Here is a 26,543-nt window from a genome sequence, read left to right on the forward strand (position 1 = left end):
CAGTGTAAAACGTTGATGCTCCAGCACTGATCTCTGTGGCCCACCACCTTGTAGACACAAGGGACTTCAGATACTGAAATCTGGAACCAAAAAAACGAACTGCTGGAGCATCTCGTTGGGCGGCATCTGTGAAGGGAAATGGACAGTTGACAGTCTTACCCAGGGTAGAGGAATCATAAACAAGAGGACACATGTTTAAGGTGAGAGGTGCAAGATTTAATACAAACTTGAGGGGCAACCTCACACTCAGAGGGTGGTGGGTATATCAAATGAGCTGTCAGAGGAGGTAGTTAAGGCAGGTGCTATAACAACATTTAAAATACACAGCATTTAAAGTACATGGATAGAAAGGTTTAGAGGAATGTGGGCTAAACGCAGGCAAATGGGACTAGCTTACATAAGGGGCATCTTCGTCAGCATGGACAAGTTGGGCTGAAGGGCCTGCTTCCATGTTGTATAACTCTATGACTATGATTCTAAGGCACTTCATATAGGTTGTGGGAGAACTCCCAAGGTAAGTCCCGCTACCAATCATTCCATCACCCCCATCGGCATCACACCTCCACCCACCACCTTGCTGACAGCAAACACCTTTGGCAGCCACCCAGTATCACGATCAACACATGTCAGACATCTGCATCTCATCCCGATCCTTTCTGGCTGCAACTGCAGTGGCCACGTTTACCTCACGGGAAAGTGCCCGTTGGAGCTTCCATTCCAAAGCTCTTTCCGTCTGGAAAATATTTCAGAGGGATTCAGGTTCCCCTCCCATCTTGGCACAGAAATCTGTTGCTGTTCCTTCACGGCCTTGTCAAAATCGTGCTGCCTGCCAAGACTGTGGAAGTAGCTTCATCCTTGGGCTGCAGCTGTCCGAGCAGGAGAGCTGCCAGGATCTCCTCGGGGAAATAGGACTGGATGTTAAATGCTGGTCTTGTTATTGACATCCACTGATGAAATGAAGGAAATGGTCGCTTCATGGGATTCCTGACCGTAGATGTGTGGCTAATTAGTTCCCTCTCTCGTCCATATCAAAGAGCTTAGAATAACATTAAATTTAACACATCAAAATGGTGGAAACTGTTGAAATGATATGGATTGTAAGACTGAAATGGTCTAGATGGATGGGGTTTACCAAGAGTTGAGAGGTACAGCATGGAAACAAGCCCACCGAGTCCACACTGGCCATCGATCACCCATTCACACCACTTCTATATAATTCTATACAGTCACAATACGTCTATTTCTCATCCACTCCCTACACACTAGGGGCAATTCACAGAGGCCAATTAACCTACAAACCTGCAGGTCTTTAGGTTGTGGGAGGAAACCGGAGCACCCGGAGGAAACCCACGGGGTCACAGGTAGAATGCATAAACTCCACACAAGACAGCACCCAAGGTCAGGATAGAATCGGGGTCTCTGGCGCTGTGAGGCAGCAGCTGTGCCACACTTGAAATATCAGCATTTGTATCCCAAATGATCATCGACTGTGCTCTCAGATCCATGTAATGGGGCTGTCCCACTGTACGAGCTACTCAAGAGTTCTCCCGAGTTTCCCCTGATTCGAACTCGGAGAATTACGGTAATAGCCACTCGTAGGTACTCTGGGCTCTCGTGGACATTTTTCAACATGTTGAAAAATCGTCACGAGTCTTCCCGAGCTTACCGCGTTTCCCGAGTACCTGCTGTTAGCGTTACGAGCCCTAAGAGACGCCCCGAGCTCCGACGTACCCACCCGTATATTCTACGTGCTTACCACTAGTTTTTTTTTTTTTAAACTCGGGAGAGCTCTTGAATTAGCTCGTACAGTGGGACAGTCCCTTAACACCGTTTTGTAACCCAGATTGAGTGGCATATTGTGCATTATTGATACATTGCAATTTATTCTGTGTGGAATTTAAAATGTAATTATTCAGTCCTCTGATAGCCTTTTACTCTTTATTCCGACAACCTGCAGGTCTGTGCCGCTATGCATTGGGAATGCAGGATGGCAAGATCCGAGATGAAGACATCACCGCCTCCAGCGAATGTCACGGGTCAACTGCGGCCCATTTTGCCAGGTACCGTTCCACTGTTCGTTACCGACCAGTGGCTGCACGCAAATCATGAGAGCGACCTCCCCTCACCTGTCCTATTCCTTGGTCCAACCCCACACATAGCCTCCCTTTCGCAGCTGCTGTCTTTTGGCTGCAATCATTCCTGCTGTGGGATCTAATCTCGCCAAGCATTCCTCACTTCAGCAATTTAATTCAACCAATATTTGTTATATGTCCAGCCACATCTGTAGACACCTACTTCAGATTCACTGTCGGTACATGCAGACATATAGGTTTGGAGCAAGAATAGTTCAAAGAGCAAGAGATGCCGGCCCGTTGAGCCTGCTCCTCCAATCTACACAAATAATGGCTGATCTGTTGGTAATCCCAGTTCTTCATTCACAAACGGCCGTGGTAATTTTTTACTCAGTTTCTTATCATAAATCAGTCTGCCTCTCCCTCATTCTTCAAGTAACACAGATATGTTATAACACTATATTCTGCACTCTGATATATTTCTCTTTGCACTACCTGTTATACTTGCGTGATTATACTCGTGTATAGTATGATTTGACTGGATGGTTTGATGTGCAGGAGTAAAACCGATTTTCACCATCCCTGAGAGAGGGGCAATTCATTTCCTTTCTGCCCTCCTCTGGGCAAAAATGCACTAGCCTGATTTCAAGGCTTGCAGATGTGCCATGAGGAGAGATTGAGCAGATGAGGATGCATTCTTTAGCAGAACTCAAATTCTTAGATTATTAGGCTGTGGGAGTCACCGTTGTAGAATAAAATATAAAGGATCAAGTTCAAGTTCAAGTGAGTTTATTGTCATGTGTCCCTGTATAGGACAATGAAATTCTTGCTTTGCTTCAGCACACAGAACATAGTAGGCATTTACTACAAAACAGATAAGTGTGTCCATATACCATAATATAAATATATACACACATGAATAAATAAACTGATAAAGTGCAAATAACAGAAAATGGGTTATTAATAATCAGAGTTTTGTCCGAGCCAGGTTTAATAGCCTGATGGCAGTGGGGAAGTAGCTATTCCTGAACCTGGTTGTTGCAGTCTTCAGGCTCCTGTACCTTTTACCTGATGGTAGCAGGGAGATGAGTGTGTGGCCAGGATGGTGTGGGCCTTTGATGATACTGCCAGCCTTTTTGAGACAGCGACTGCGATAAATCCCCTCGATGGAAGGAAGGCCAGAGCCGATGATGGACTGGGCAGTGATTACTACTTTTTGTAGTCGTTTCCTCTCCAGGGCGCTCAAATTGCCGAACCAAGCCACAATGCAACCGGTCAACATGCTCTCTACTGTGCACCTGTAGAAGATCGATCATCCCTGGCAGCAAAGGGATGTTTATTTCACTCAAAAATGAATTTTTAAGTATCTTGGATGGCTATGGAGGTTCAGTCTTTGAGTTCAAAACAGAGATTACTACATTCGGGGAATCCAGGGAGATAGAATGGAAAATGGAGCTGTGACAGACATCAGTCTTGACCTTGACGAAGGATGAGATAAGGTTGAACGGTCAAATAGCCCATCCCAATCCTATTTTCTTCTTGTGCGATGCTTTGCTTTTTTCTGTTGTTCATTATTAATATTCACGGTTTGGATGTAAATGTAGGTGGCATGTTTGGTAAGTTTGCAGATGACACTAAAATTGGTGGTACAGTGGACAGTGAAGAGGTTATCTATGATTACATCAGGATCTTGATTTACTGGACCCATTGGCCAAGGATTGGCAGATGGAATTTAAATTTGATAAATACGAGATGTTGCATCTGGGGAGAACAGATCAGGTCAGGACCTGTACTGTAAATGATAGGACCCTGGGGAATGTTGAGGAACAGTGAGACCAAGGGGTGCAAGAACATAGTTCCATTAAATTGGTGATACAGATAGGCTTTGTGGTGAAGAAGATTTTTGGCATGCTTGGTCAGCGTATTGAGTATTGGAGTTGGCCTGTTCCAGCTGTATGAGATGTTGGTACGGCCACTGTTGGAGTATTGCGCACAGTTCTGTTTGCCCTTCTTTAGGAAGGATATCATTAAACTAGAAAGGGTGCAGAAACATCACCGGTTCTGGAATGTTTGAGTTATAAGATGGGGCTGGATAGGCTGGGTCTTTTGTGCCTAGAGTGTAGGAGGCAGAGGGAAGATCTTTTGTAGGTTTATAACATCAGGAGGCATAGATAAGGCAAGTGGCCATGGGTTTTCCCCTTGGGCAGGGTAGTCTAGAACTGATGAGAGGGGAAAGATCTAAAAGGGATCAGAGGGACAACACTTTCACACAGAAGGTGGTGATTGTATCGGGCAAGCTGCCAGAGGAAGTGGGAGAGGCAGGTACATTTGTGACATTTAAAAGACACTTGGACAGTACATGGACGGGAGAGGTTTGGGGGGATACGGGCCAGTTGCACGCAAGTGCGACTAGCTTGGTTAGGCATGGACAAGTTGGGCCAAAAGGCCTGTAACTATGCTGCACGGCTCTATGACCATGAGGTAGATTCAAACTGTGCCTTGCTCTCTGTTGTAGTTTGGTTAATGCAGTACTTTGTCACCATGGGTTATTGCAGTGCCTTCCATCTCACTGCTGGATGAAGGCTGAGCCTTGTTTTTTTACTGTGGGTGGTTTTACACAGAACCGTCTGCCTGCTCAAGAGTGGCAATGGCATGCATGTTCAGTGTCTGTTTTTAAGGCAGAGATAGACATATAGTGTCTAGCGATCTTCTGGGATGGTTTAACGTTACACAGCACCACTTCCTGCTGGGTTCATGTGGAATCTTGCAGCCTCCCGTGATCAGTTACTACAGTCCCAGCCGCCTCCAGCAGATGGCTAGTGTACAGCATTGACAAGAGTGTCTTTCATTGGTTTTCAGACTGGAAGAGGAGCGAGGGGACGGAGCCTGGTGTCCAGTCGTTATGCTGTACCCAGACAGCACTGAGTACCTGCAGATTGACCTCCACTCCCTCACTTTTATCACCCTGTTTGGCACACAGGGGCGGCACGCCTTTGGCAATGGCAACGAATTTGCTCGTGCTTACGAACTGACATACAGCCGGGATGGAATTCGCTGGATCTCCTGGAAGGATCGTTGGGGGCAGCGGGTGAGGAACCAGCCTCCTGTAGACCTCTTGCTGCGTTCTTATCACGTTGTATTTCTGTGGAGATGCTCAAGATGCCTGGAAAGCAATGAAGTACTTTTGAAATGCAGTCACTAAAGCTAAAGGCTCCTTGGATTATTCCTTGCAACTATGCTAACTTTTAACAGTGTGCTTCTAAGGGGGTTTTTTTGTTGTCTTTTTAGCCTCTTTATAAACTTGCCCATTTCTTCCCTTTCAAATATTTATTCACTTTACCTTCATTCGTTATTTTTAAACCTGGTTTTGGATTCTGCACTCCAGATTATCGTTTGCCCATCGTGGCTGACGATTATTATATTATTATCATAATATTATTAAATTATTTTAATATTATTGAATTATTTCATATTATTTAAACGTGAGAGTTTCCCCAGAACACAGGAGTAGAGTTTAGCTACCCACCATTTGAGCCTGTTCTCCCATTCTTGAATATCAAGGCTGATCTTCCATATTATATCATTTGATCGTCTTAGTTTGCTCCGGCCCAAAGCAATTTCCTTAGAAAGAGCTCTGTGCTCTGCATCTCCTCCTCTGACTGGACCTGCCACCCCCCCCTCCATTTGCACCTAGTTGCTGTAACCCTGGCTGGGTGTTTGTGGGAATTGCAGTAAGTTGTCGTGCTAATAACTTATTTGTGTTCTCCACCAATCCACTGGTGCTTCTGTATCCTCCCCTACCCCTGCAAAGCAACTGAGATGAACAGTGGGTGGTAGTTTGCAGTGTAGATTAGACACAATCGTGTCTTTCAGTGTTCGATGAAAGGCTCAGATAAAAGCCCCTTTTCATTGTGGACACTGGACTTGTCCTTGATCAACTGTCAGCATAATCTGTGGATGTTCTTTCCACCCGCAGGTTATCCCCGGAAATGTCAATACCTACGACATTGTTCTCAAGGACCTGCGGCCTCCTATCATTGCTCGCTACGTGCGAGTGATCCCGGTGACGGAGCAGCCTGCCAGCGTGTGTATGAGGGTCGAGCTCTATGGCTGTGCCTGGACTGGTAAGTCCGAGTTTCCCCCGATATTCCCATGACCTGCTTAGTTTTGGTAAGTGTGGGGAATGGATAGGAGCTTTTTACCTGAACCAGTTCTCCACATGTTACCTGGGCTGTGAGATTCCCACATGGGGTCCTGATCACTGCCGTTTATCAGAATTTACACTTCCTCATATTCCACCCAAACCTGTAGCCTCTAATCTGACAGGGCATCTGATGGATGCAGATTCTCCTCAGAGTTGTCCACCACCCTCATTTTGAAATCCCTGGATCCAAATCCTGGAACTCTCACCAATAACACCGTTGGAGCACTTTCACCAGCACGGCTGCAGCAGTTCATGAAAATAGCTCACACACCAACTTCCCCAGGATAATTAAGGATGGGCAATAAATGTTGCCATTGCCTACAACACATGAATGAGTGAAAAAATGTGGGCGGACAGCAAGCAATCTTTGCTCCTGTCCACTGTCTTCAGAGTAGTTTTTTCATCAGTACATTCTCAAGGAGCAATGTACTCGAGATATGGTAGCTCAGGCTTAAAACTGAGGCAGGATCGTGGACCTAATGATCATTCATACCTATGCCTAGATGGTCTCTCTTCGTATCGTGGGCCCGTGGGACAAACTATTTGGAAACCAGGGTCAGCCATCGTCTACCTCAACGATTCCACGTATGATGGTTTCCAGGAATCCAGGTGAGCGTTACGAGGTCAAAGAAGCTATTAATTTACCTGTTGTTTCTGGTTGACTTTCCTGTAGACAGGATTAGTGCTGTTGCCAGTGTTTCTGCACACTGCAGAGATTATCAGAGGCCATCATGCCCTGGATTATTTCTTGTAGAACACAAGAGGATTTGGTGCGGCCATACCCATGCTTGCCCAGACATGATTCCCTTATCAAGTATCTATACACGGTAAATGGCTCGATTGTAATCACGCATTGCCTTTCCGCTGACTGGTTCGCACACAACAAAAGCTTTTCTCTGTACTTCAGTTCACGTGACAACAAACTAAACCGATCTGTGATCAGAGCATTGTTATCCCTCCTATACAGCAGATCCAAGAATCATACAGCATGGGGATAGGCCCAAAGGATCCAACTCATCCATGGCGACTAAGATGTCCCATCTTAGCTAGTCCCATCTGCCTATATTTGGCCCATATCCCTTTAAACCATTATTATACACGTACTGGCCTAAATGTCTGGGCAGAACAAGATATCCATTTCTGCACGTCTGACAGATGCAGTCAGATGTGTAGGAAGGAACTGCAGATGCTGGTTTAAATCGAAGATAAGAAGGGCCTCAACCCAAAACATCACCCATTTCTTCTCTCCAGAGAAGCTACCTGTCCCGCTTAGTTACTCCAGGCATTTGTGTCTATCTTAGATTTTGTTTAACACGCTTCTTACATCAGGAAGAGGATCTGGAAAAGCGTTCCATCACCTGTGCTGCCTGCACCTCTGGTGCAGATGTGCCAGGTGTCTCTGGCCCAGGCTGAGCTGATAGGGACCCTCTGCTTTCTCCGGCAGAGGTAGGGGATTCCCAGTGATTGAGCACTGAGCAGGGCCGACAAAGTAACTGCAGGGTGATTGACACAGGGATTAGAACTAACAGAAACTCGACGGCCTCCCTCAACCTTTCTGCTGCGGAATCATGCGGTCCTAAAGCCACTGGTTGGAGAACAGACAGGATTCTGTCCTGAACTCTGAAGCATTTAAGTGCGTCCATCCTGTAGTGTGGAAGATGAGATGAATTGTTCGGGAGAAGAAAAACAGGAATAGAAATGAAGCCCGTAGGGCAGATAGTTGGGAGTAGGGGATGGATGATGGTATAGGTCAATGTGGATGAAGGTGGTAACAATGCTACAATGAAATATTCCTCCCTGCAGCAGATGTGGCTTTCCCCATTGCAGAGATTTCTAAAATTAGAGGGCATAGGTGTAACGTCAGGAGTAGGAGGTTTAGAGAGGATCTAAGAAAACATTTTTTTAACCCAACGGATGATTGGAATCTGGAACGCGCTGCTTGAGTTCGTTGTGGAGGCTAATGCTCCCACACCATTTAAAGAGTGTTAGGATAACTATTTGAATCAACAAGGCAAAGAGGCAATGGACCACATGTGAGTACGTGAGATTAATATAGATGGGTACTTGATAGTTGACATGGACAGAGTGGCTGAGGGGCCTGTTTCTGCCTAGTGTGACTGAGGTGATGGGAGAACAATATGGCATGGTTCACAAGAGGATGATTCATTCAGGAGGGTGGGATATAGATAGGGGTGGAGACATGTTTATGGTAGAGCGAAGAAGATAGTGGGGAGCAAGTCTTGGTCAGTGGCAGAAGCAGAGAGTGGAGTTGAGGAGACAAAGAGGAAGGATAAGCAGAGGAGAATGATTGGGCCAGGGTGCGCTGTAGCGTTTGCAGTGGTTGGGTTATGGGAACGTCCAGGGAATGAGATCTAGACCAGAGTGCGGTTCAGCAAGATAAGCCAGAGTTGTTTCCATTTTGATGTTGGGATACGTTTGGGGAGTGGGAAATGGGGAATCTTTCACATTAATCCCACTGATGACCCCTCCAGAATTGGCCGTTGACCTCATTGAGGATGTTGTCAGTCTGTATCCTGGCTCTATTCCTGATCCCTAGCTAATTGCATAATGGCCGTCATCTTTGGCCATGCTCATCCCGTCCCATGACCTCACCTTCCATTGATGGAACGATGATCAGTAGGTGGATGAGAGTGGTCTGAGTCGTCCCCCCCCCCTCCGTTACCCAGGTTTCCATAGACCTATCCCATTGCAGATTCTGATGTTGAAGGAACTGAAGCAAAAGGTCAGAAAACGTACCTGCTGTAATGTGTGCATGGTGCCTGTCTCGATGATGGGTGGCTGCGGAGATGCTTTGCTTTCACCTGCGGTTGTCTGAGAGAGAGAGGCCTTACCGATGGTGTCTTTTGCTTAGGAACATCTATGGCGGCCTGGGTCAGCTGACCGATGGGGTGCTGGGGCTGGACAACTTCGCTCAGAGCCACGAGTATCGAGTGTGGCCAGGCTACGACTATGTGGGTTGGTGCAAGGACAACTTCCACAACCAATACGTGGAGTTGGAATTTGAGTTCGACCAGCGTAGGAACTTCTCAGCCATGAAGGTCAGCTAACAAAGGGTACCCAGCATGGAGTCTACATGACCAATTGTTTGCCCTTCCCTTCCAAACCTGTCATCCATTCCTCTCCGAGCATATCCTCCATCCGTACCCTTGGTCTCCACGCAAAAGTGACCACCGCTGTATCTCTAAACAAAACGAAGAAATTAAAGAGGATGAGTGATCTTTATCTGTCGGTGTTTGGCCAAGAACCGACAGATAAAGATCACTCATCCTCTTTAATTTCTTCGTTTTGTTTAGAGATACAGCGCGGAAACAAGCCCTTCGGCCCACCGAGTCCGCACCGACCATCGATCCCCGCACATTAACACTAACCTACAAATCCGTACGTCTTCGGAGTGTGGAAGGAAACCGAAGATCGCGGAAAAAAACCCACACAGGTCACGGGGAGAACATACCAATTCCGTACTGACAGCCCCCGTAGTCAGGATCGACCCGGTCTCTGGCGCTGTAAGGCAGTAGCTCTACTGCTACGCCACCGTGCCTCCCTTGTGCTGTCTCCTTCTCACAACCACTGCTCAGACTAACCATCTGCTTATCATTCTGCACTTCATTGGTGTCTCAAAGACGCTCTGTATTCAATCACCTCAAGAACTCCAAGCACTGCCCCCTAGCCCGTCAATGTTACCTGTGGCCCTGTAACTCACTGTCACTGATGCATGAGCAGTACGTACATTCAAGTCTCCTTGTCTTCTGAAACTGCAGTTACATACAATAATAAGCAAGAAGCATTTAGCCTCACAGGTGACTGGGTAACCACTAAAGCTGATTAATTAAAGTTAGGTATCAGAAGCCCAGTATCTGTGAATGTACATCAGTGGTCCCATCTTGAAGTGAGCTGAGCACCATATCATGTCCTCTGACTGCAATGCCCACAGGATGTAGATTTTGGTGAGTAGGTGAGCTCATCGAGGTTTGGGCAATGGTGACAGAATTAAGTCAATTGCTTAAAATAAATATATGTTAAAAGAAAGGCCTGGCAGGGCCAGTGATGATTGTAGCTTTAGTACCTGGGTGTTGAGATGCATGGTGACCATATCTGCAGTCAGTCTCTTCAGCCCACCGAGCTTCAGCTCAGAGTTGATGAGCTGAAGCTCGAGATTGGGGCACTGCAATGCATCAGGGAAGAGGAATCCTACCTGGACACTTGATTCCATGAAAAAAAGCACACAAAATGGAATGGGTGTAACATTCTTAACAGGTCTAAACGCCCTTCCCTGTGCATCTGCTGGCAACTCTGGTTCAGAGACATCACTGTCACATAGCATTAGCAGGGCACCTGGACTAGTGGTACACATAGAAATAAATGAGTGGAATCTGAGCCATTATGCAAACATAGTTATAATGTAAACCAGGGTCAAATATTCTAGGATATTTAGAAAACATCAGCAAATATAGAAAATTAAGAAATATAGGCAGTGGGGACAACTGCAGAGTGCAGTATATATCTGGAATTTGGAAGTACATGTACGAGGGGTGATGCAATAATCGCAGGTACTTCATTCCATGGATAGACTGGGCAAATCAAATTGATCTGTTGGCCGCTGTATTCATGGAGGGTACAAGACGTGGTTTGCTCGGTCAATATTTTTCACAATCAATGAGAAAACTGAGCTGGTGTTTTGTAATAAGTAAAGGTTAGTTATTGATATGTAAATTTAACAGGCCTTTAGGGAATTGTGATCATGACATGATAGTGCCTGATATAAGGATTTAGAGAGATATGGTTCAATCTGAAATGGGAGTCGTAAATCTGAATAAAGTAAACTGCAATGACATCAGCTGGGAGCTGGAATAGTGGTCTTTCAGCTGATAATAAAATAAAGATAGCATTAGATGAAAGGACAAAACATATAGTGCTGCCACAAAAAGCAGTATGAGTATGGATTAGGAAAATTTCAGAAATTAGCAAAGGAAGCACAAGCACATTGATAAAGAAAAAGGAAAGTCAGATATCAGGGTAATGCAGTGAAAAACATAAAACCATATTGATAAAGGTTCTACAGAAATGTAAAAAGGAACATAGCAGCTAATTTGGGTTGCTAACATTCTGAGAGAACTGATGAAATTGGGGAGATGTGGAAATGGCAGGGAAGTTAAACAAATATCTTGCCTGGCTTTGTGGAAAGATCCTCTTGGAATCACAAAGAACTACAGATCTGAAGTGAATGAGGAACAAAAGAATTAGCATTAAGAAAAAAAGAAGAATTGACGAAATGAATGGGATTAAAAGGCAATAAATCCTGTGGACCTGATGGCCTGCATCCGAGGTTTTAAAGGTGGCGGCTTGATGTAAAAGTTGTTGCTTCACAGCATTGCACAGATTCTTATACAATTCCCACGCGTTGTAAGTGACAAATGAAGCCCCACTATTTGGGAAAAGATGTTGAGAGAAATCTGGCAACTTTAGCCAACTAGCCTGATATCAGTAGTAGGAAGGTTTAATTAAGGAAATGGAACATCATAAAAAGGTTGGATGAGGTCAACATGGATTTATGAAAGGGAAATTACATTTGATAAATCAGTAAGTATTTTGGCAGTAAGTAGCAGAATAGATAAGAGTGAACCAATTGATGCGCATGTGGGCTCTCAAAAGAGCTTCACTAAAGTGACGTGATGAGAGATGATTAATCTAAATTACAATTTGCCGGATCGGGGGGTAATAGACGCTTGGAATGAGAATTAACAGACAGAAAACGAAGAGTAGGAATAAACAAATCCGTTTTTGGGTTGGGGAGATATGATGAGTGGGATGCTGCAGAGTTCAGCACTGGAGGCCCGTAATTGTTTACTATCTGGGGTGAGGGAATCAAATGGACTAATGATGCAAAGCTCGCTAAAGTGTGGCCAATGTGTAGGATGCAGAGAGATTTAGATTGGTTATGTGAATAAGAACTTCTCCTCAGACATAGATGGTCAGTCTGTTTTTCTGAGACTGTCCTCCACCCATCGGTCATGCCCTTCTTCTCACTTCCCTGGGTCCCCTCCCACCTCCCTCGCCCTCACTTTCTTCCAGTTACCTCAACACCTCCCAGCAGTCCCCTTAAACCTCGCTGCCTCCTTCCCTGTCTTGCCAATCCCGATCACATTCTCTTTCTCCTTCGCTCGGCCTTCTGTCCTTGCCCCTCTGAAGAAGGGTCTCAACCCGAAACGTCACCCATTACTTCTCTCCAGAGATGCTGCCTGTCCCGCTGAGTTCCTCCAGCATTTTGTGTCTACCCCTCACACGAGCTCCTTCCTCCTCTCCAGGTTCACTGCAACAACCTGTACACCAAGTCAGTGAAGATCTTCCACCGTGTTGAGTGTTTCTTCAAACAGCAGCTGGTGGCAAACTGGGAGCGTGACACTGTGGGGGTGACCACAGTGATGGACGACAAGAACCCGAGTGTTCGCTTTGTCATTGTGCCCCTGGGGCAACGCCTGGCCAAGGCAATCCTTTGTCGCTTCCACTTTGCTGATCGTTGGATGCTGTTCAGTGAGATTTCCTTCCAGTCATCGATTGCAGGTAGGAAGATGGCAGCATCCCATCGGGATCTCACAGGTGATGTGAGGGATGCAGCTGATGCTCGCCAGACCATTCTCTCTTCTCCCCATTCTCTCTTCTCCCCATTCTCTCTTCTCCCCATTCTCTCGTCTCCCCATGGCTGGAGAGGGATGTCTAGCAAATTGTTTCCGGGTGACTGACGTTGGCTGCCCACTGCCACTTAAACAGAAAACTCAGCAGGTCAGGCAGCATCATTGGGAAGAGAAGCTGTTAATGTTTTACGTCGAGGACCTTCCACTGAGAAAAAGGTAGCAGAGAAAGTGGGGGGGGGGGAAGAGGGAGAGAGGTACAAAGAGAATTCTCTGAGCGGTGAGATAATGTAGCAGTTAAGAATGTAAGATTCTTCATCTGTATCATAGAACAGTATGCACAGCGACAGGCCCGTTGGCTCACAATGTCCATCCATGCCAGCCTTTATGCCAAGTTAAACTCATCTCTGCTTGGATGTGACATCCCTCCATTCCCTGGATATCTAAAAATCTCTTAAAGGCCGCTATGGTATCTGCTTCCACCATCACCCCTGGCAGTGTGTTCCAGGCACAAACCACTCTCTGTGTAAAATACTTGCCCCAAACTTTGCCCCACTCACCTTATAGTCTTGACTTTTCAATGCTGGAAAAAAGATTCTGAATATCTACCCTTTCTATGCTGCTCATAATGGCAGGGAGTTCAGGAGTGGTGATGTACAAAGGGACCTTGGTGCAAGTTCATAGCTCCCTGAAAATGGCAACACAGTTGGATGGGGAAGTGAAGAAGGCATTCGGCATGTTGCCTTCATTAGCTGAGGCAATGAGCGTAAGATTCGGGATCGTACTTTGCTGCTGTTCAAAACGTTATTGGGGCAGCACTGGGAGTATTGTCTATAGTTCTGGTCCCCACTTCACAGAAGGATGTATTAGCAATAGAGAGGGTGCTGAAGGGATTCACTGGGATGTTGCCTGGAATGGAGGGCTACAGTTATGAAGAGAGATTTGGATCGGCTGAGTTTATTTTCACTGTAATATAAGATGTTATGGGATGACTTTAGAAGATTGTAAACTTATAGCAGGCATAAATGGGATAAATAGACTTTTTCCAAGGATGATGGAGTCTAAAACTAGAGGGCACAGATTTAAAATGAGAGCGGGGAAATTTGAAGGAGATCTGAGGGGTGAGATTTTCACACAATAGAGTGGTTATTATATGGATCAAGCTGCAAGAGGAAGTGGTAGAGGCAGATAGAACTGCAACGTTTAAAAGGCATGGATAGGAAAGACCAAGAGGAATATGGGCCTAATGCAGGTAAATGGGATTAATGTGATATGCATGAAGGTCAGCATGGACAAGTGGGGTTGAAGGGCTCGTTGCTGTGCTGTACAAATCTATGCCTCAGAGCATACAATGGTTTTTCATCAGATTTGTTCTTTAAGTGAGGGGTTACCAGGTAGGAGACAGTGTCTCACTGAGAGCCCTTGTGGCTAAGGGGATCAGGGGGTATGGAGAGAAGGCAGGTACGGGATACTGAGTTGGATGATCAGCCATGATCATATTGAATGGCGGTGCAGGCTCGAAGGACCGAATGGCCTACTCCTGCATCTAATTTCTATGTTTCTATGAAATTCAAGAGATCAGGAAGTGATCTCATTGAGACATAACGGATGGTGAACCTGTTCATCTCTCCTTTCATGGCGTCATATAGCATGGAAACAGGCCTGTTGGCCCAATTTGCCCATGCTGGCCAACATGCTCTTTGCTTGTCCTACCTGTGTGTGTTTGTTTGGCCCATATCCGTCTAAACATTTCCTATCCATGTACCTGTCCCAATGTCCTATAAATGTTGTGTTAATTTGCTGGTTCCCTTACCCTATTCCTGTGGGTGCTGACCCCTGCACCATTGAAGTTTCCACTTCCCTCCATCTCCTGACACAAGTGTTTTTTTTAATTGTTGGAAAGCGTTGATGGAGTTGTAATTTATTTTGATCTCTGTTTGACAGACATTGGAGATACCAATCCTTTGGTGGAACACTCTCAGCCTCACCGGAGGGAAGACTGCTCGCAAGTGCCAACAAGTCCCAAGTTGGACATAGCCCAAGGGTTGGGGGTTGAGCTGAGAACCAACTCTCTCCCCACACAGACGGCGAAGGGATCTCTAAGTCCTGCTGTCACAAGCACTCCTAGTGGTTTGATGACGCTGGGCCTTGGTAAATATTTCTTGATGTTTGCAGCACTCATTCACTTGTCACTGTCTCCACACACCAGACTCACTGACATATCCTGGTTCACTCTGCACCCTCCTTGTATAAAGTCTGCCCTTTCCATACTTGCTCCTTCACTTGCTATCTCCAGTCTCCCCGCTTCTCATCCTTCTGGTGGTGAATCTCTGGAACTCTCTGCCACAGAGGGTAGTTGAGGCCAGTTCATTGGCTATATTTAAGAGGGAGTTAGATGTGGCCCTTGTGGCTAAGGGGATCAGGGGGTATGGAGAGAAGGCAGGTACGGGATACTGAATTGGATGATCAGCCATGATCATATTGAATGGCGGTGCAGGCTCGAAGGGCCGAATGGCCTACTCCTGCATCTAATTTCTATGTTTCTATGTTTCTCATCTCTCCTTTAGTTTAGTTTAGAGATAGAGCACAGAAACAGACCCTTCAACCCACCGAGTCCATGTCGAGCAGCTATCCCCGTACACTAACACTATCCTACACAAAGGACAGTTCACAATTATAACAAGCCAATTAACCTACAAACCTATACGTCTTTGGAATGTGGGAGGAAATCGGATATTCTGGAGGAAACCCATGCAGGTCACGGGGAGAACGTACAAACTCCGAACAGACAAGCACCAGTAGTCAGGATCGAACCCGGGTCTCTGGCGCTGTAAGGCAGCAACCAACCGCTGCACCATCATGCCGCCTTCTGCATACTGTCTGCTGTAACGTCTGTGTGTGTTGATGTGGTGGGAGTGGTCACTGGTTATGTTGTACGTTGCCCTGCACTGTTCATTGTTTGCTTCCCACTGCAGACAGTTCGCCCTCCCCCACTATCATCAGGATGAACAAGTCCGAGGACAGCAAGACGTCCACCTTGATCGGTTGTTTGGTGACTATCATCCTCCTCCTCCTCATCATCATCATTATCATCCTGTGGAAACAGCACTGGAAGAGGATCCTGGAGAAAGTGCGTTCCCTTTCACTCCTCCTCTTCTCCCACTATCTCACCACAGCCGGGCCCACTCTCCCTACCTCCCTTTTATCTCCCATCACCACTGGAGAAAGTCCGTTCCTCTTCACTCCTCCTCTTTCCCCACTACTTCACCACAGCCAGGCCCACCCTCCCTGCCTGCCTTCCATCCCCCATCCCCTCTTCTGCCCGCCCACTCCACATAAGGACACAAAGTGCAGGAATAACTCTGCGGGTCAGGCAGCATCTCTGGAGGATAGATGATGTTTTGGATCGGGACCCTTCCCTGGACTATGATCTCTATGTTCCCTGTTCGCCCACTCCCACCACTGCCCTCCCTTTCCCCCACTATTAACAACTGACAAAGAAGCATAATCAGCTTCCAACTGCTACATTAACACATTCGATTTCGCCCCATGATAAATATTCTTTGTTGGAATAATTTAACACAGAAACAGGCATTTCAGACAGTCGAGTCCGTGCCAACAGTTAAACACCATTTACACCAATCTATTTTGTTTTCACCAACTTCTCACAGTCATGCACTAAGGGTATCTTACAGTGGCCAGTTTATCTACCCGATCTGCACATATTTGGGTTGTGGGAGGAAACCCACAATGTTACAGGAAGACTGTGTAAACTCCACACAGTACCAGAGGTCATGACTGAACCAGGGTTTCTGACACTGTGAGGCAGCAGCTTTGATAGTTGTGCCACTGTGCCTGCACCCATCCATCCTCCATCTACTCTCCTACTGAATATGTGTTTTTCTCCCTTTCCCAGTTCTGACAAAAGAGTTTTTGGACCTGACACATTAACTGCTCTCCCCACTTTCTTGAGTGTTAAATCCACTGAATCACATCCACTGATTCCCTTTATCTACTTATGTCAATTACTCAAAGAATTCCAACAGATGTCAAACAAGATTTTCCTTTCATAAATTCGTGCTGCTTTTGCTTAATCGTTATTTTTCCCAAACTGCTTTCTCCAATATAGTTTGCAACATTTTCTCAACCATAGGTGTTAAGCTGGTTAAGTCAGGGAGTTGCTGTTTTTTCCCCCTCCTGCCTTAGAGTATGCGATCATATTTTCCACCCTTCAATCTACAACGGGGCTGTTAGAATCAAGGGAAGAAGATGAGTAATTCATCACCATCTCAAAGCTACCTCTTCCAAACCATTAATAATCATTAGTCCTTGGGATTTATCAGCCTTTAATTCCATTTGTTTCTTGAACGACTTTTCATGATCCAGCCTTTATAATCTGGGTGGGTTGTTATAGTCAGTCCTGTGTTATCTATTGTGGGCTGCACTCTGCCAATTGCCATGGTGGCTTATTACGGTCCATGTCTGATACTCTGCTCATTTCACAAGGCACCACGGAAAATCCTGGAGGAGGACGTCAGTGTGCGCCTGTCCCATTGTGACGATGCCATTGTCATTAACAACCAGACTCAGATATTCCAGACCAATCCCACTTACGAGAGTGTGTTTCCATTGGATCTGGAGTACCAGGAACCTGCCAAGCTGCTGCACAAGCTTCCAGAGCTTCCTCAGAGTGCGGAGGACTCGGGTTAGTACCATGTTCCCAAACATCTGCCAGCACCGGCTGCTCTCCTGGCCCCTGTTCCCCTCCCCCTCCTCCACTCCAGCTCCACATCCGGCCCCCATTCCTGATTCATGTACACCAGCTGGACATCGGATTCCTCTCCCTCCCGTTCCTGCTGCACACAGACGGTTGTGGAGGCCAAGTCAATGGATATTTTTACAGTGGAGATTAACAGATTCACCATTAGTATGGGTGTCAGGGGTTATGGGGAGAAGGCAGGATAATGGGGTTGGGAAGGAAAGATAGATCAGCCTCCATTGAATGGCGGAGTAGACTCGATGGGCTCAGTGGCCTAATTCTGCTCCTAGCAATTATGAGCATGAACACCTGGCACCTGTTACTGTCCCCACTTCCAGCTGCACATCAGGCCCGTGTTCCCACCAGCACCAGCACACTGCCTACATACATGTCCTTCGTTACAATGCCAAAGTGGCAACAAATAATTGAAAGGAAGGAGCCTAGAAGTCTAATGCCAATAGGGTCCATCTGTTGACAATATGTGTGGTGCACAACCCCATCAGATGCTGTGCACATGACCTTCAGCAAGAAAGGAGTTTGGTCTAGCTGCGCAAAAAGGTTCTCCCAGATGTTTGCCGCAAGGAAGGTCTTGGCTGGGAACCTCGTCAGTGTCTTCTCCCGGTTGCTGACAAGCTGCTTCCTGAATGGAATCCAGCATGGACTCTGTTCATCCAGAGGTACAGATAAAGGCGACACTATAAATTGAATGCATAAAATAATTAGACCCAAATCTCCCTTGCTGCCCATCCTCTGATTTGTCCTGCCCACCACTGGTTGGACACAAAGTGCCGGAGTAACTCAGCAGATCAGGCAGCATCTCGGGAGTACATGGATAGGTGACGTCTCAGGTCGGGACTCATCACTGGTTGTTGCTCTTGTTCTCCAACCTACCATTGTTGCCCATGCCAATGTCATATTGAGAAGAGGGAGTGACCTGAGGAGGGAAGAGCGGGCGCTGGTGAACTGGAGGGAGGTGAGTGAACCAAGGAAGGTGCTCCGTCGTATCTCAGTGATAGCCTGATACTTCCTTCAGTCCTTTATTCAGTCTGCAGCGGGGACTACGCAGAACCTGACCTGACAAAAGGCGCCAGACACCAGGGTTTCCAGAGCATGGTGTCGCACTACGCAGAGGCCGATATCGTCAGCCTGCAGGGCATGACGGGCAACAACGCGTACGCAGTCCCAGCACTGGCCATGGACTCTCTCCTCAAGAAAGAGCTCAGCGTGGGGGAAATATCCCGACACCAGCTGCATTTCCGGGAGAAGCTGGGCGAGGGCCAGTTTGGTGAGGTGAGTGTCTTCACACCCACAAGCGGCTGTGGTTTATGCTTGCACAAAATTCCTGCTCCTAATGAGACTGATAAGTGACCATCCCCTCTCTGGTGGGCGGTGGGCGGGGAGGGGGGAGACAAGTGTATGAGTGGTGTGGTGAAAGGAGTGGGGAGTTAGTGTGAATGAGTTTGGGCTAAGTAGAGGCAAGAGCGATTGGTAAGAGTAGTTCATAAGAGGAATGCCAACATGAGAGTTTTGGATCAGTTAGTTACTGAGAAAGATGAGGGTGGATGTGCAGTCAATACAAGCAAGGCTAGTGTGAGTGGTTGTGCTATTGGGAGTAAGGGCATGGGCTGTTGATCGGGGAGTGAGGATGTGTGGTCAAGGTGGAGGTGAGAGTGTTGGCTATTGATAAGGAGAGGGTGTGGGCTGTTTGTGGGAGTGAGGGGAGAATGGGTTGTTGGTGAGAGTGGGAGTGAGGGTGTGGGGGTGGGAGTGAGTGGGGGTTATCGGTGGAAGGGAATGGAGGAAGGGATGCCTGTTTCCTTCGGACATTGCCAATTGACACTACTGGAGTGACACTGCCTGTTTCTGCACCGCAGGTCCACTTGTGCGAAGCTACCAGTGTGCATGACGTCTCGCAGCCTGATTTCCTCAACACTGGACACAGTTCATTACTGGTGGCAGTAAAGATGCTGAGATCAGATGCCACTACACATGCCAGGTACTTGCGCCAGTGCCATCCACCCCTGATGGGGTATGAGCCAGAGAGGCAAAGGGCAGTGGGTTTACCCCTTTGGCAGGTGAGCAGTCTGGGCCTGAGATACACCTGAAAACTAGCTGTCATGGAGCCCATAGACTAGTCGCAGGCAAAGGATGTGTGTATTTCCTGAGCCTCAGGGATCGTTCCCGTCACCTTGCCAGCCAGCATTGTGAGGAACAAAGGGGAAAATAGGGTGGCACAGCAGTAGAGTTGTGCCCTTACGATCCTGACTACGGGTGCTGTGTGTATGGCGTTTGTACATTCTCCACGTGATCGTTTTCTCCGGGAACTCCAGTTTCCTCCCACACTCTGAAGACGTACAGGTTTGTAGATTAATTGGCTTCGTAAGAATTGTAAATTATCCCTAGTTTGCAGGATAATACGGGGTGATCGGTGGTCGGCGCGGACTCGGTGGACTGAAGGGCCTGCTTCCGCGCTGTATCTCTAAACTAAACTAAAGGTGTCCTGTGGAGCAGGAGTGGTCAGCATAGGTGGGGCAGGGTAAGGTGGTGGGTGCTGGCATTGAGCAGGGCTGGCAGCTGTTTGCTCCCGTTTAACCCACTCTGCCGCCCTTCCAGGAATAATTTCCTCAAAGAGGTGAAGATCATGTCGCGGCTGAAGGACCCAAACATCATCCGGCTCCTTGGAATCTGTATCCGTGACGACCCACTCTGCATGGTCACTGAGTATATGGAGAACGGGGACCTGAACCAGTTCCTGTCCCAACGGGTGCTGGAGAACCACTTCACCTTGGCAAACAACCTCCCCAGTGTAAGGTAGGAGTGAGTCACTGATCAGGGACGAAACAATGTGCAGTGGATATGGGAGTGGAATGGGTCCTGGAGAGAAGCCATCCTGCTTGTTTAATCCTTGTGATGCCTCAAAGAGGCCTCTCATCCAACAAAGTCTTCATTGGTTCAGAAATGACACCATCGTTTGAGAGTTGATTATTGACCAAGACTTTGTTTACCTCTGAAATAGGGGACAGAGCAGAATATCATCTGAAAACCAACAATGTGTAGTGTTTGTGCAGGAAGGAACTGCAGATGCTGGTTTATACCGAAGATAGACACAAAGTGCTGGGGTAACTCAGCGGGTCAGGCAGCATCTCTGGAGAAAAAGGATTAATGACGTTTCGGGTCGGAAGCCTTCATCAGACTAGTGCAGGGGCATTGTTTTCTGTCTCAAACAAACTCATCTGAGGTTCAGAAACTAAAGGTTTCTTCATTAAGAATGTAATATTGTCAAAGGGGAAGGTGATGGTGGTTTTGAATGAGATTCTGCATTTTCATATGAAATTGATGCTCTTAATTGAATGCATAAAATAATTAGTCCCAACTCTCCCAGGAACTTAAATTCCTGGACGTGATGTCGAGTTAAAAGGGGTTCCAAATAGTATTTGGAAGAGATAGGGTGAATGTGCAGTCTTTTACCCAGAGTAGGAAAATCAAGAAACAGAGGACATAGGTTGAAGAGGGGGGGGTGGGAAAATTTAATAGGAACCTGAGGGGCAACATTTTTACACAAATGGTGGTGGATATAAGGAACAAGCTGCCAGAGGAGGTAGCTGAGGCAGGTCCTATCACAATGTTTAAAATATATTTGGACAGCTAAATGGATAGGATAGATTTAGAAGGATGTGGGCCAAATGCAGGCAAGATGGGACTCGTGTAGATGGGGGGATGTTGGCCAGCATGGGCAGGTTGGGCTGAAGGGCCTGTTTCCACCCTGTATGACTATGAGTTCTCACCTCTCCTTGAGAGTTTCCACGCTGCATCTCTAAACTAAACTGATTCGTAAAACCATAATCTCAAGTTCTGGAACTGTTTAGAGAGAAGAAATATTAACCCTGATCAGTCCCCTGAGAATGTGAAATGTTTTGGTTGATCACCTTTGATTCTTCTCAATTCCAATGATGGGTGTCCTGATCTGTTTTGCCCTTCCTCATCGGACAATCCCAACATACAGTAGAAATTGTCCCTGCCTTGTGTGAACAACAATTGTTAACCGCTGGTTAACTGAAAGGGTATTTGTCAAGGCACAACTATTTGTTACATTTATAAATGGCTGGTTGATCGGTAAGGCAGCTACATTTTGATATCTGCAAATGACACAAAGAATTGATGGTCTAAACAGTTAAACGGAAAGAATAAAACTCAAAGGAATGGTTATAGATTAAGTAAATGAGCAAAACTATGCCAAATAGATTCTAACTTGGCCAAATGGCTTCAGTCAGAACAAAATATTTACAATGGTTATGACAACAGCCCTGGATACGATGCCCTGAGGATTATGTTGGTCAGACTAGAGCATAGATGTTTGAGCACCAGCTGTACTCAAATAAATTACAAGTTCGTATTCAGGGGGTTACAGAAGAATTGATTGCAGATTAAAGATATACAAGAGGTCTTAAGGCTGAATACAGAGAAACGTTCTACTGGATGGGAGTTTACATATGGGAGAAACAATATACAGATTGAAGCCAGGGCTTTGAAGGGTGGTTCTCGGTAACAACTCTACATGCAGTTTGGAAATGTCCGTCTCACGTGTCATTCGATGTGGGTCAATTGTTAATTTATAATCTGAAGTCAATGTATGTTGGGCAAAGGTAGGTGTGTGCAGTGAGGTTACAGATTAGGTGTGATGTTGTTGAACGGTGGAACAGATTCTTGGGGTAAAATGGACTATTCCTGTTCCCGTGGCCCACTTAGGAAACCTGAACGGAAACCTCTGGAGACTTTGCGCCCCACCCAAGGTTTCCGTGCGGTTCCCGGAGGTTTTTGTCAGTCTCCCTACCTGCTTCCACTATCTGCAACCTCCGGCAACCACCTGCAACCTCCGGGAACCGCACGGAAACCTTGGGTGGGGCGCAAAGTCTCCAGAGGTTTCCGTGGAGGTTTCCTAAGTGGGACAGGGGCATTAGATATCAAAACATGAACAATAAATGTGGTAGCAAATAGCAATTGTATCATTCTATAGAACAGGTTTATAACAACACACGTTGAACCCAGGTTACTAAATCTGTAGCAATGCAGAATCCTGGAACTGCTGGGAACATCACCATGCACTCTCTGAGGTGAGTGCACAGAGGCACAGCAATCGGCATTACTGCCTCTCAGTCCCAGTTGTCCAGATTCTATCCTGACCTCCAGAACTATTTATATGGAGTGTGCACCAGTTCCTGTGACTGCAAGGTTTCCTCTGACATTTCCAAGTTGGGTTGTTAGGATCATTGCTCACTGCAAGATATTCTAGTGTGTGGGTGAGTGTGAGCTGACGGGGAGGTGAGGGAAAATAGGAGACGGGGAAATAAGCAGAGGAACGTGATTGATGGCATTACTCTGAGAGCTGGCAGTGACTGGATGTGCTGAATGGCAACCTCCCATGTCACAAGGAAAAAGAAAATAATAATATAAAACATGACGCATGAAATTTGTAGTTTCAGGTTATAGGAACAATTATTTATGGGGTGTTCAGTGACTAATAATTCCAGTCAAGTTGAATTTATCAGCACCGGCATAAGTACAGAGAAGTACAAGTGCAGATGCAATTACTCACACAGCACACAAAAACATAGACATCAATTATTCAGGAATTCCACAGAAATTCTGCAAGGCAGTGAAAAGAAAAAAGGCAGAACATTAGTGCAAAACACAATTAGAGGCGGCACAGCGGTAGAGCTGCTGCCTTACAACGTCACAGATCCGGGTTCGATCCTGACTATGGATGTTGTCTGTATTGGGTTTGTACGTTCTCCCCGTGATCGCGTGGGTTTTCTCCGGGTGCTCAGACTTCCTCCCGCACTCCAAAGACATCGGTCAAATTGTCCTGAGTGTATAGGATATTGTTAGTGTACAGGGTGGTCGGCGTGGTCTCGGTGGGCCGAAGGGCCTGTTTCCATGCAGAATCTCTATAGTCTAACAAAGTCAAGTCCATGGTCGTGCAAGAGATGGACCTTTGTCGAGATAAGGTCAGGGTTGTGCGGATTGATTCAAAATCCTGATGGTTGCAGGAAAGTAGCTATTCCTAAAACTGGTGGTGTGGGACTAAAGGCTTCTGTACCACCTGCCCGATGGTAGCATTGAGAAAAGGGCATGGCCCCTATGGTGGTGCTTTCAAACCCAGAGGTCAATGGTGTCTATGCTTTAATACATCATGTAAGGACAAGGAGAAGAAGTGACACCATCGCTCAACATACCACCTAAGAATTAAATTAATATATGGTGATTTTGTATGTAAACTGCAGGGTGATAACGATGTGCCCGCAGACTGGTTCTGTGCCTGTTGCTGGCTTAGTTGCTCACGGTTTACTCTCGTGTCCCTCAGCTACCGCTGCCTCCTGCACATGATGACACAGGTTGCCTCAGGCATGAAGTACCTCTCCTCGCTTAACTTTGTGCACCGGGATTTGGCCACACGCAACTGCCTGGTGGGGAACCACTACACTATCAAGATCGCCGACTTTGGCATGAGCCGCAACCTGTACAGTGGTGACTATTACCGTATCCAGGGCCGCGCTGTGCTGCCCATCCGGTGGATGGCATGGGAGAGCATTCTGCTGGTGAGTGCAGGCGACGATTTGCTGCCCCCAATGTTTTTATCCCAAATATTCCATGAATTTGTTTGGAGTCCCACCTTGTACAAGAAGGACGAATATTCTTCCTTGGATAGTGTCAGGAGAAGGGTGATTCTTCAGGGCAATGTATCAAGTCCAAGTATATGAATTATATATATCGGAAGTATATACATTCCAAGTATATGTTGACTATTCCAAATTCAAGTGTGTACATCTGAATATAAATGATTTGGATGAGGGAATTAAATGTAATGTGTCCAAGTTTGCAATCAACACAAAGCTGGGTGTGAGCTGTGCGGAGGAAGCAGAGAGGCTGTAAAGCGATTTGGACTGTGGTTGAGAGAGTGGGTGAATGCACAGGCAGGTACAATGTGATGTGGAGAAACATGAGATAACCCACCACAGTGGCGATAACAGCAAGGCAGGTTATTATGTGAATGATGAGAAGTAAGGAAATAGGGAAGTGCAATGAGAGCTGACTGTCCTTGTGCACCAGTTGATGAAAACTAAGCATGGATATGCAGTGGGCATTTAAGAGGATGAATGTTATACTGGCCTTCATAGTGAGAGGACTTGAGTATAGGAGCAGAGATGTCTTGCTGAAATTGTACACGACTTCAGTACAGTTTTAATCCATTTAAATGAGTGAAGATATTTCTGCTATGATGGGAATTCAGTGAAGATTCACCCGACATTGTTGAGACTGATGTATGAAGAGAGATTGGGCTGACTTTGCTGATACTCACTAAGGTTTTGAAGCTTGGGAGGAGATCTCATAAAAACGCAAAATCCTGATGGGACTCAGCTTAGATGGTTGGGCAGTCCATGGTCAGGGCCTCCGTCTAAGGTTGGGTTAAGACCAGGCGTTTCATCACCCAGTGTAAACTTGTAGAGTTATCCACTACAGAAAGCAGTTGAAGCCAAAGCATTATATATATATACAAGAAGGGATCGGACACAGTACTAACAGCAAAGGGATCTGGGGAGAAAGCAGGATCAGGGTTTTGCATTACAATGATCAGCCTTGATCATCTGAATGGTGGAGCAGGCTCAAAGGGCCAAAAGGCCTATTCCTGCTCCTAATTTTTTTAGTGTTTATGCACAGTGAAGGACTTACACAGGGCCAACCCAGGGTCAAGATCCTGGTACCAGAAAGCTTGCTCGAAGATGTAAGCTTTGAAGAGACGAGAGGCCTAGGGAATCCCAGAGCCCGGCCACTGGTGGTGAGTGGGAACTGGGGAAGAGAGCAAACCCAGATGGGCCCTTGTTGGAGAGGATCAAAGAAGGGGAATTTGAAGACGTTTGAGGTGTTGCCAGTGTACATGAACAAGTACATATTTGTGGGTGAACTCACTTTGAAGAAATTGAGGTGAGGGGGATCGGAGTCTAGGATGAGTGGAGGTTTGTGGTGGTTGGAATGACTAGAGGTTGACCAGGTGATAACAGAAGCACGAGTACGGGCGGGGAGGGGCTTACACACTGACAAGACTGTCACTCAGCACAACACATGTTTTTGCAGGGAAAGTTCACCACAGCCAGTGACGTGTGGGCCTTTGGAGTCACTCTGTGGGAGATGTTCACCTTCTGCAGGGAGCAGCCATACTCCCAGCACTCTGACGAGCAAGTCATCGTGAATACCGGAGAATTCTTCCGCAATCAGGGCAGACAGGTAAAATATGAAGTGCTGTCTGAAACATTGTGATCATCTGTCTCTGAAATAAGTGAGACCTGATGCTTTGCACAGAAATCCTAGCATGTTTCACCGCCGGTGGAGTAGGCTTTTGGATCGTGTCTCATTTATAATGTAAAAATCATGCTAGTCAATTTATGCACTGCAACATCCTGCAGACTGATAAAGTTTTGATAAAGAGAAGATAAATCACGTTTTAACGGTATTGGTTCAGGAAAAGCTTTGATGAGAATAACAGGAAAATTATATATTTTTTTAGAAAATGCCATTAGATATTTTTTCACATTACCTAGGAGAGCAACTAGAACTTGTGATAGTGTCTCATCCAAAAGATAGCTCATCCAACAGTGCAGCAGTACTGCCCAACTACCCAGCCCACCTGCCCTTCTTATCAGGAATGACGGTGGATCTGGGCAGAAGGTCACATCATCTGACATATAATGAAAGAATGGGTCGACTGGCCGTGTATTCACTGGAATTTAGAAGGATGAGAGGCGATCTTATAGAAACATTTAAAAAAAAATAATTTTTTTTTAATTGCTATAGAAAGAAGGGAGGGA

The 26,543-nt window shown here is 46.4% G+C and overlaps 2 protein-coding genes across 4 annotated transcripts in view; both read left to right on the plus strand.

Moving 5' to 3' along the window:
- LOC129711937 (tubulin beta chain) overlaps window positions 1-26,543 on the plus strand; it is a 248,856-nt gene that overhangs the window by 83,311 nt on the left and 139,002 nt on the right. The gene's annotated exons all lie outside the window — the stretch shown is intronic.
- Window positions 1-26,543, plus strand: part of LOC129711936 (discoidin domain-containing receptor 2-like) — a 51,354-nt gene that overhangs the window by 20,527 nt on the left and 4,284 nt on the right. For all 3 annotated transcript variants that reach the window (XM_055659975.1, XM_055659977.1, XM_055659974.1), the window contains exons 3-16: window positions 1,958-2,060; window positions 4,932-5,160; window positions 6,049-6,196; window positions 6,780-6,885; window positions 9,149-9,335; window positions 12,600-12,855; window positions 14,868-15,074; window positions 15,899-16,053; window positions 17,430-17,628; window positions 18,728-18,972; window positions 19,557-19,678; window positions 20,296-20,493; window positions 24,044-24,278; window positions 25,813-25,962. In XM_055659975.1, the coding sequence (XP_055515950.1) occupies window positions 1,958-2,060; window positions 4,932-5,160; window positions 6,049-6,196; window positions 6,780-6,885; window positions 9,149-9,335; window positions 12,600-12,855; window positions 14,868-15,074; window positions 15,899-16,053; window positions 17,430-17,628; window positions 18,728-18,972; window positions 19,557-19,678; window positions 20,296-20,493; window positions 24,044-24,278; window positions 25,813-25,962 (2,540 nt within the window). The remainder of the gene's footprint in view (window positions 1-1,957; window positions 2,061-4,931; window positions 5,161-6,048; window positions 6,197-6,779; window positions 6,886-9,148; window positions 9,336-12,599; window positions 12,856-14,867; window positions 15,075-15,898; window positions 16,054-17,429; window positions 17,629-18,727; window positions 18,973-19,556; window positions 19,679-20,295; window positions 20,494-24,043; window positions 24,279-25,812; window positions 25,963-26,543) is intronic.

The sequence above is a fragment of the Leucoraja erinacea genome, chromosome 31 (genome assembly GCF_028641065.1).
Source record: "Leucoraja erinacea ecotype New England chromosome 31, Leri_hhj_1, whole genome shotgun sequence".
NCBI lineage: Eukaryota > Metazoa > Chordata > Chondrichthyes > Rajiformes > Rajidae > Leucoraja > Leucoraja erinaceus.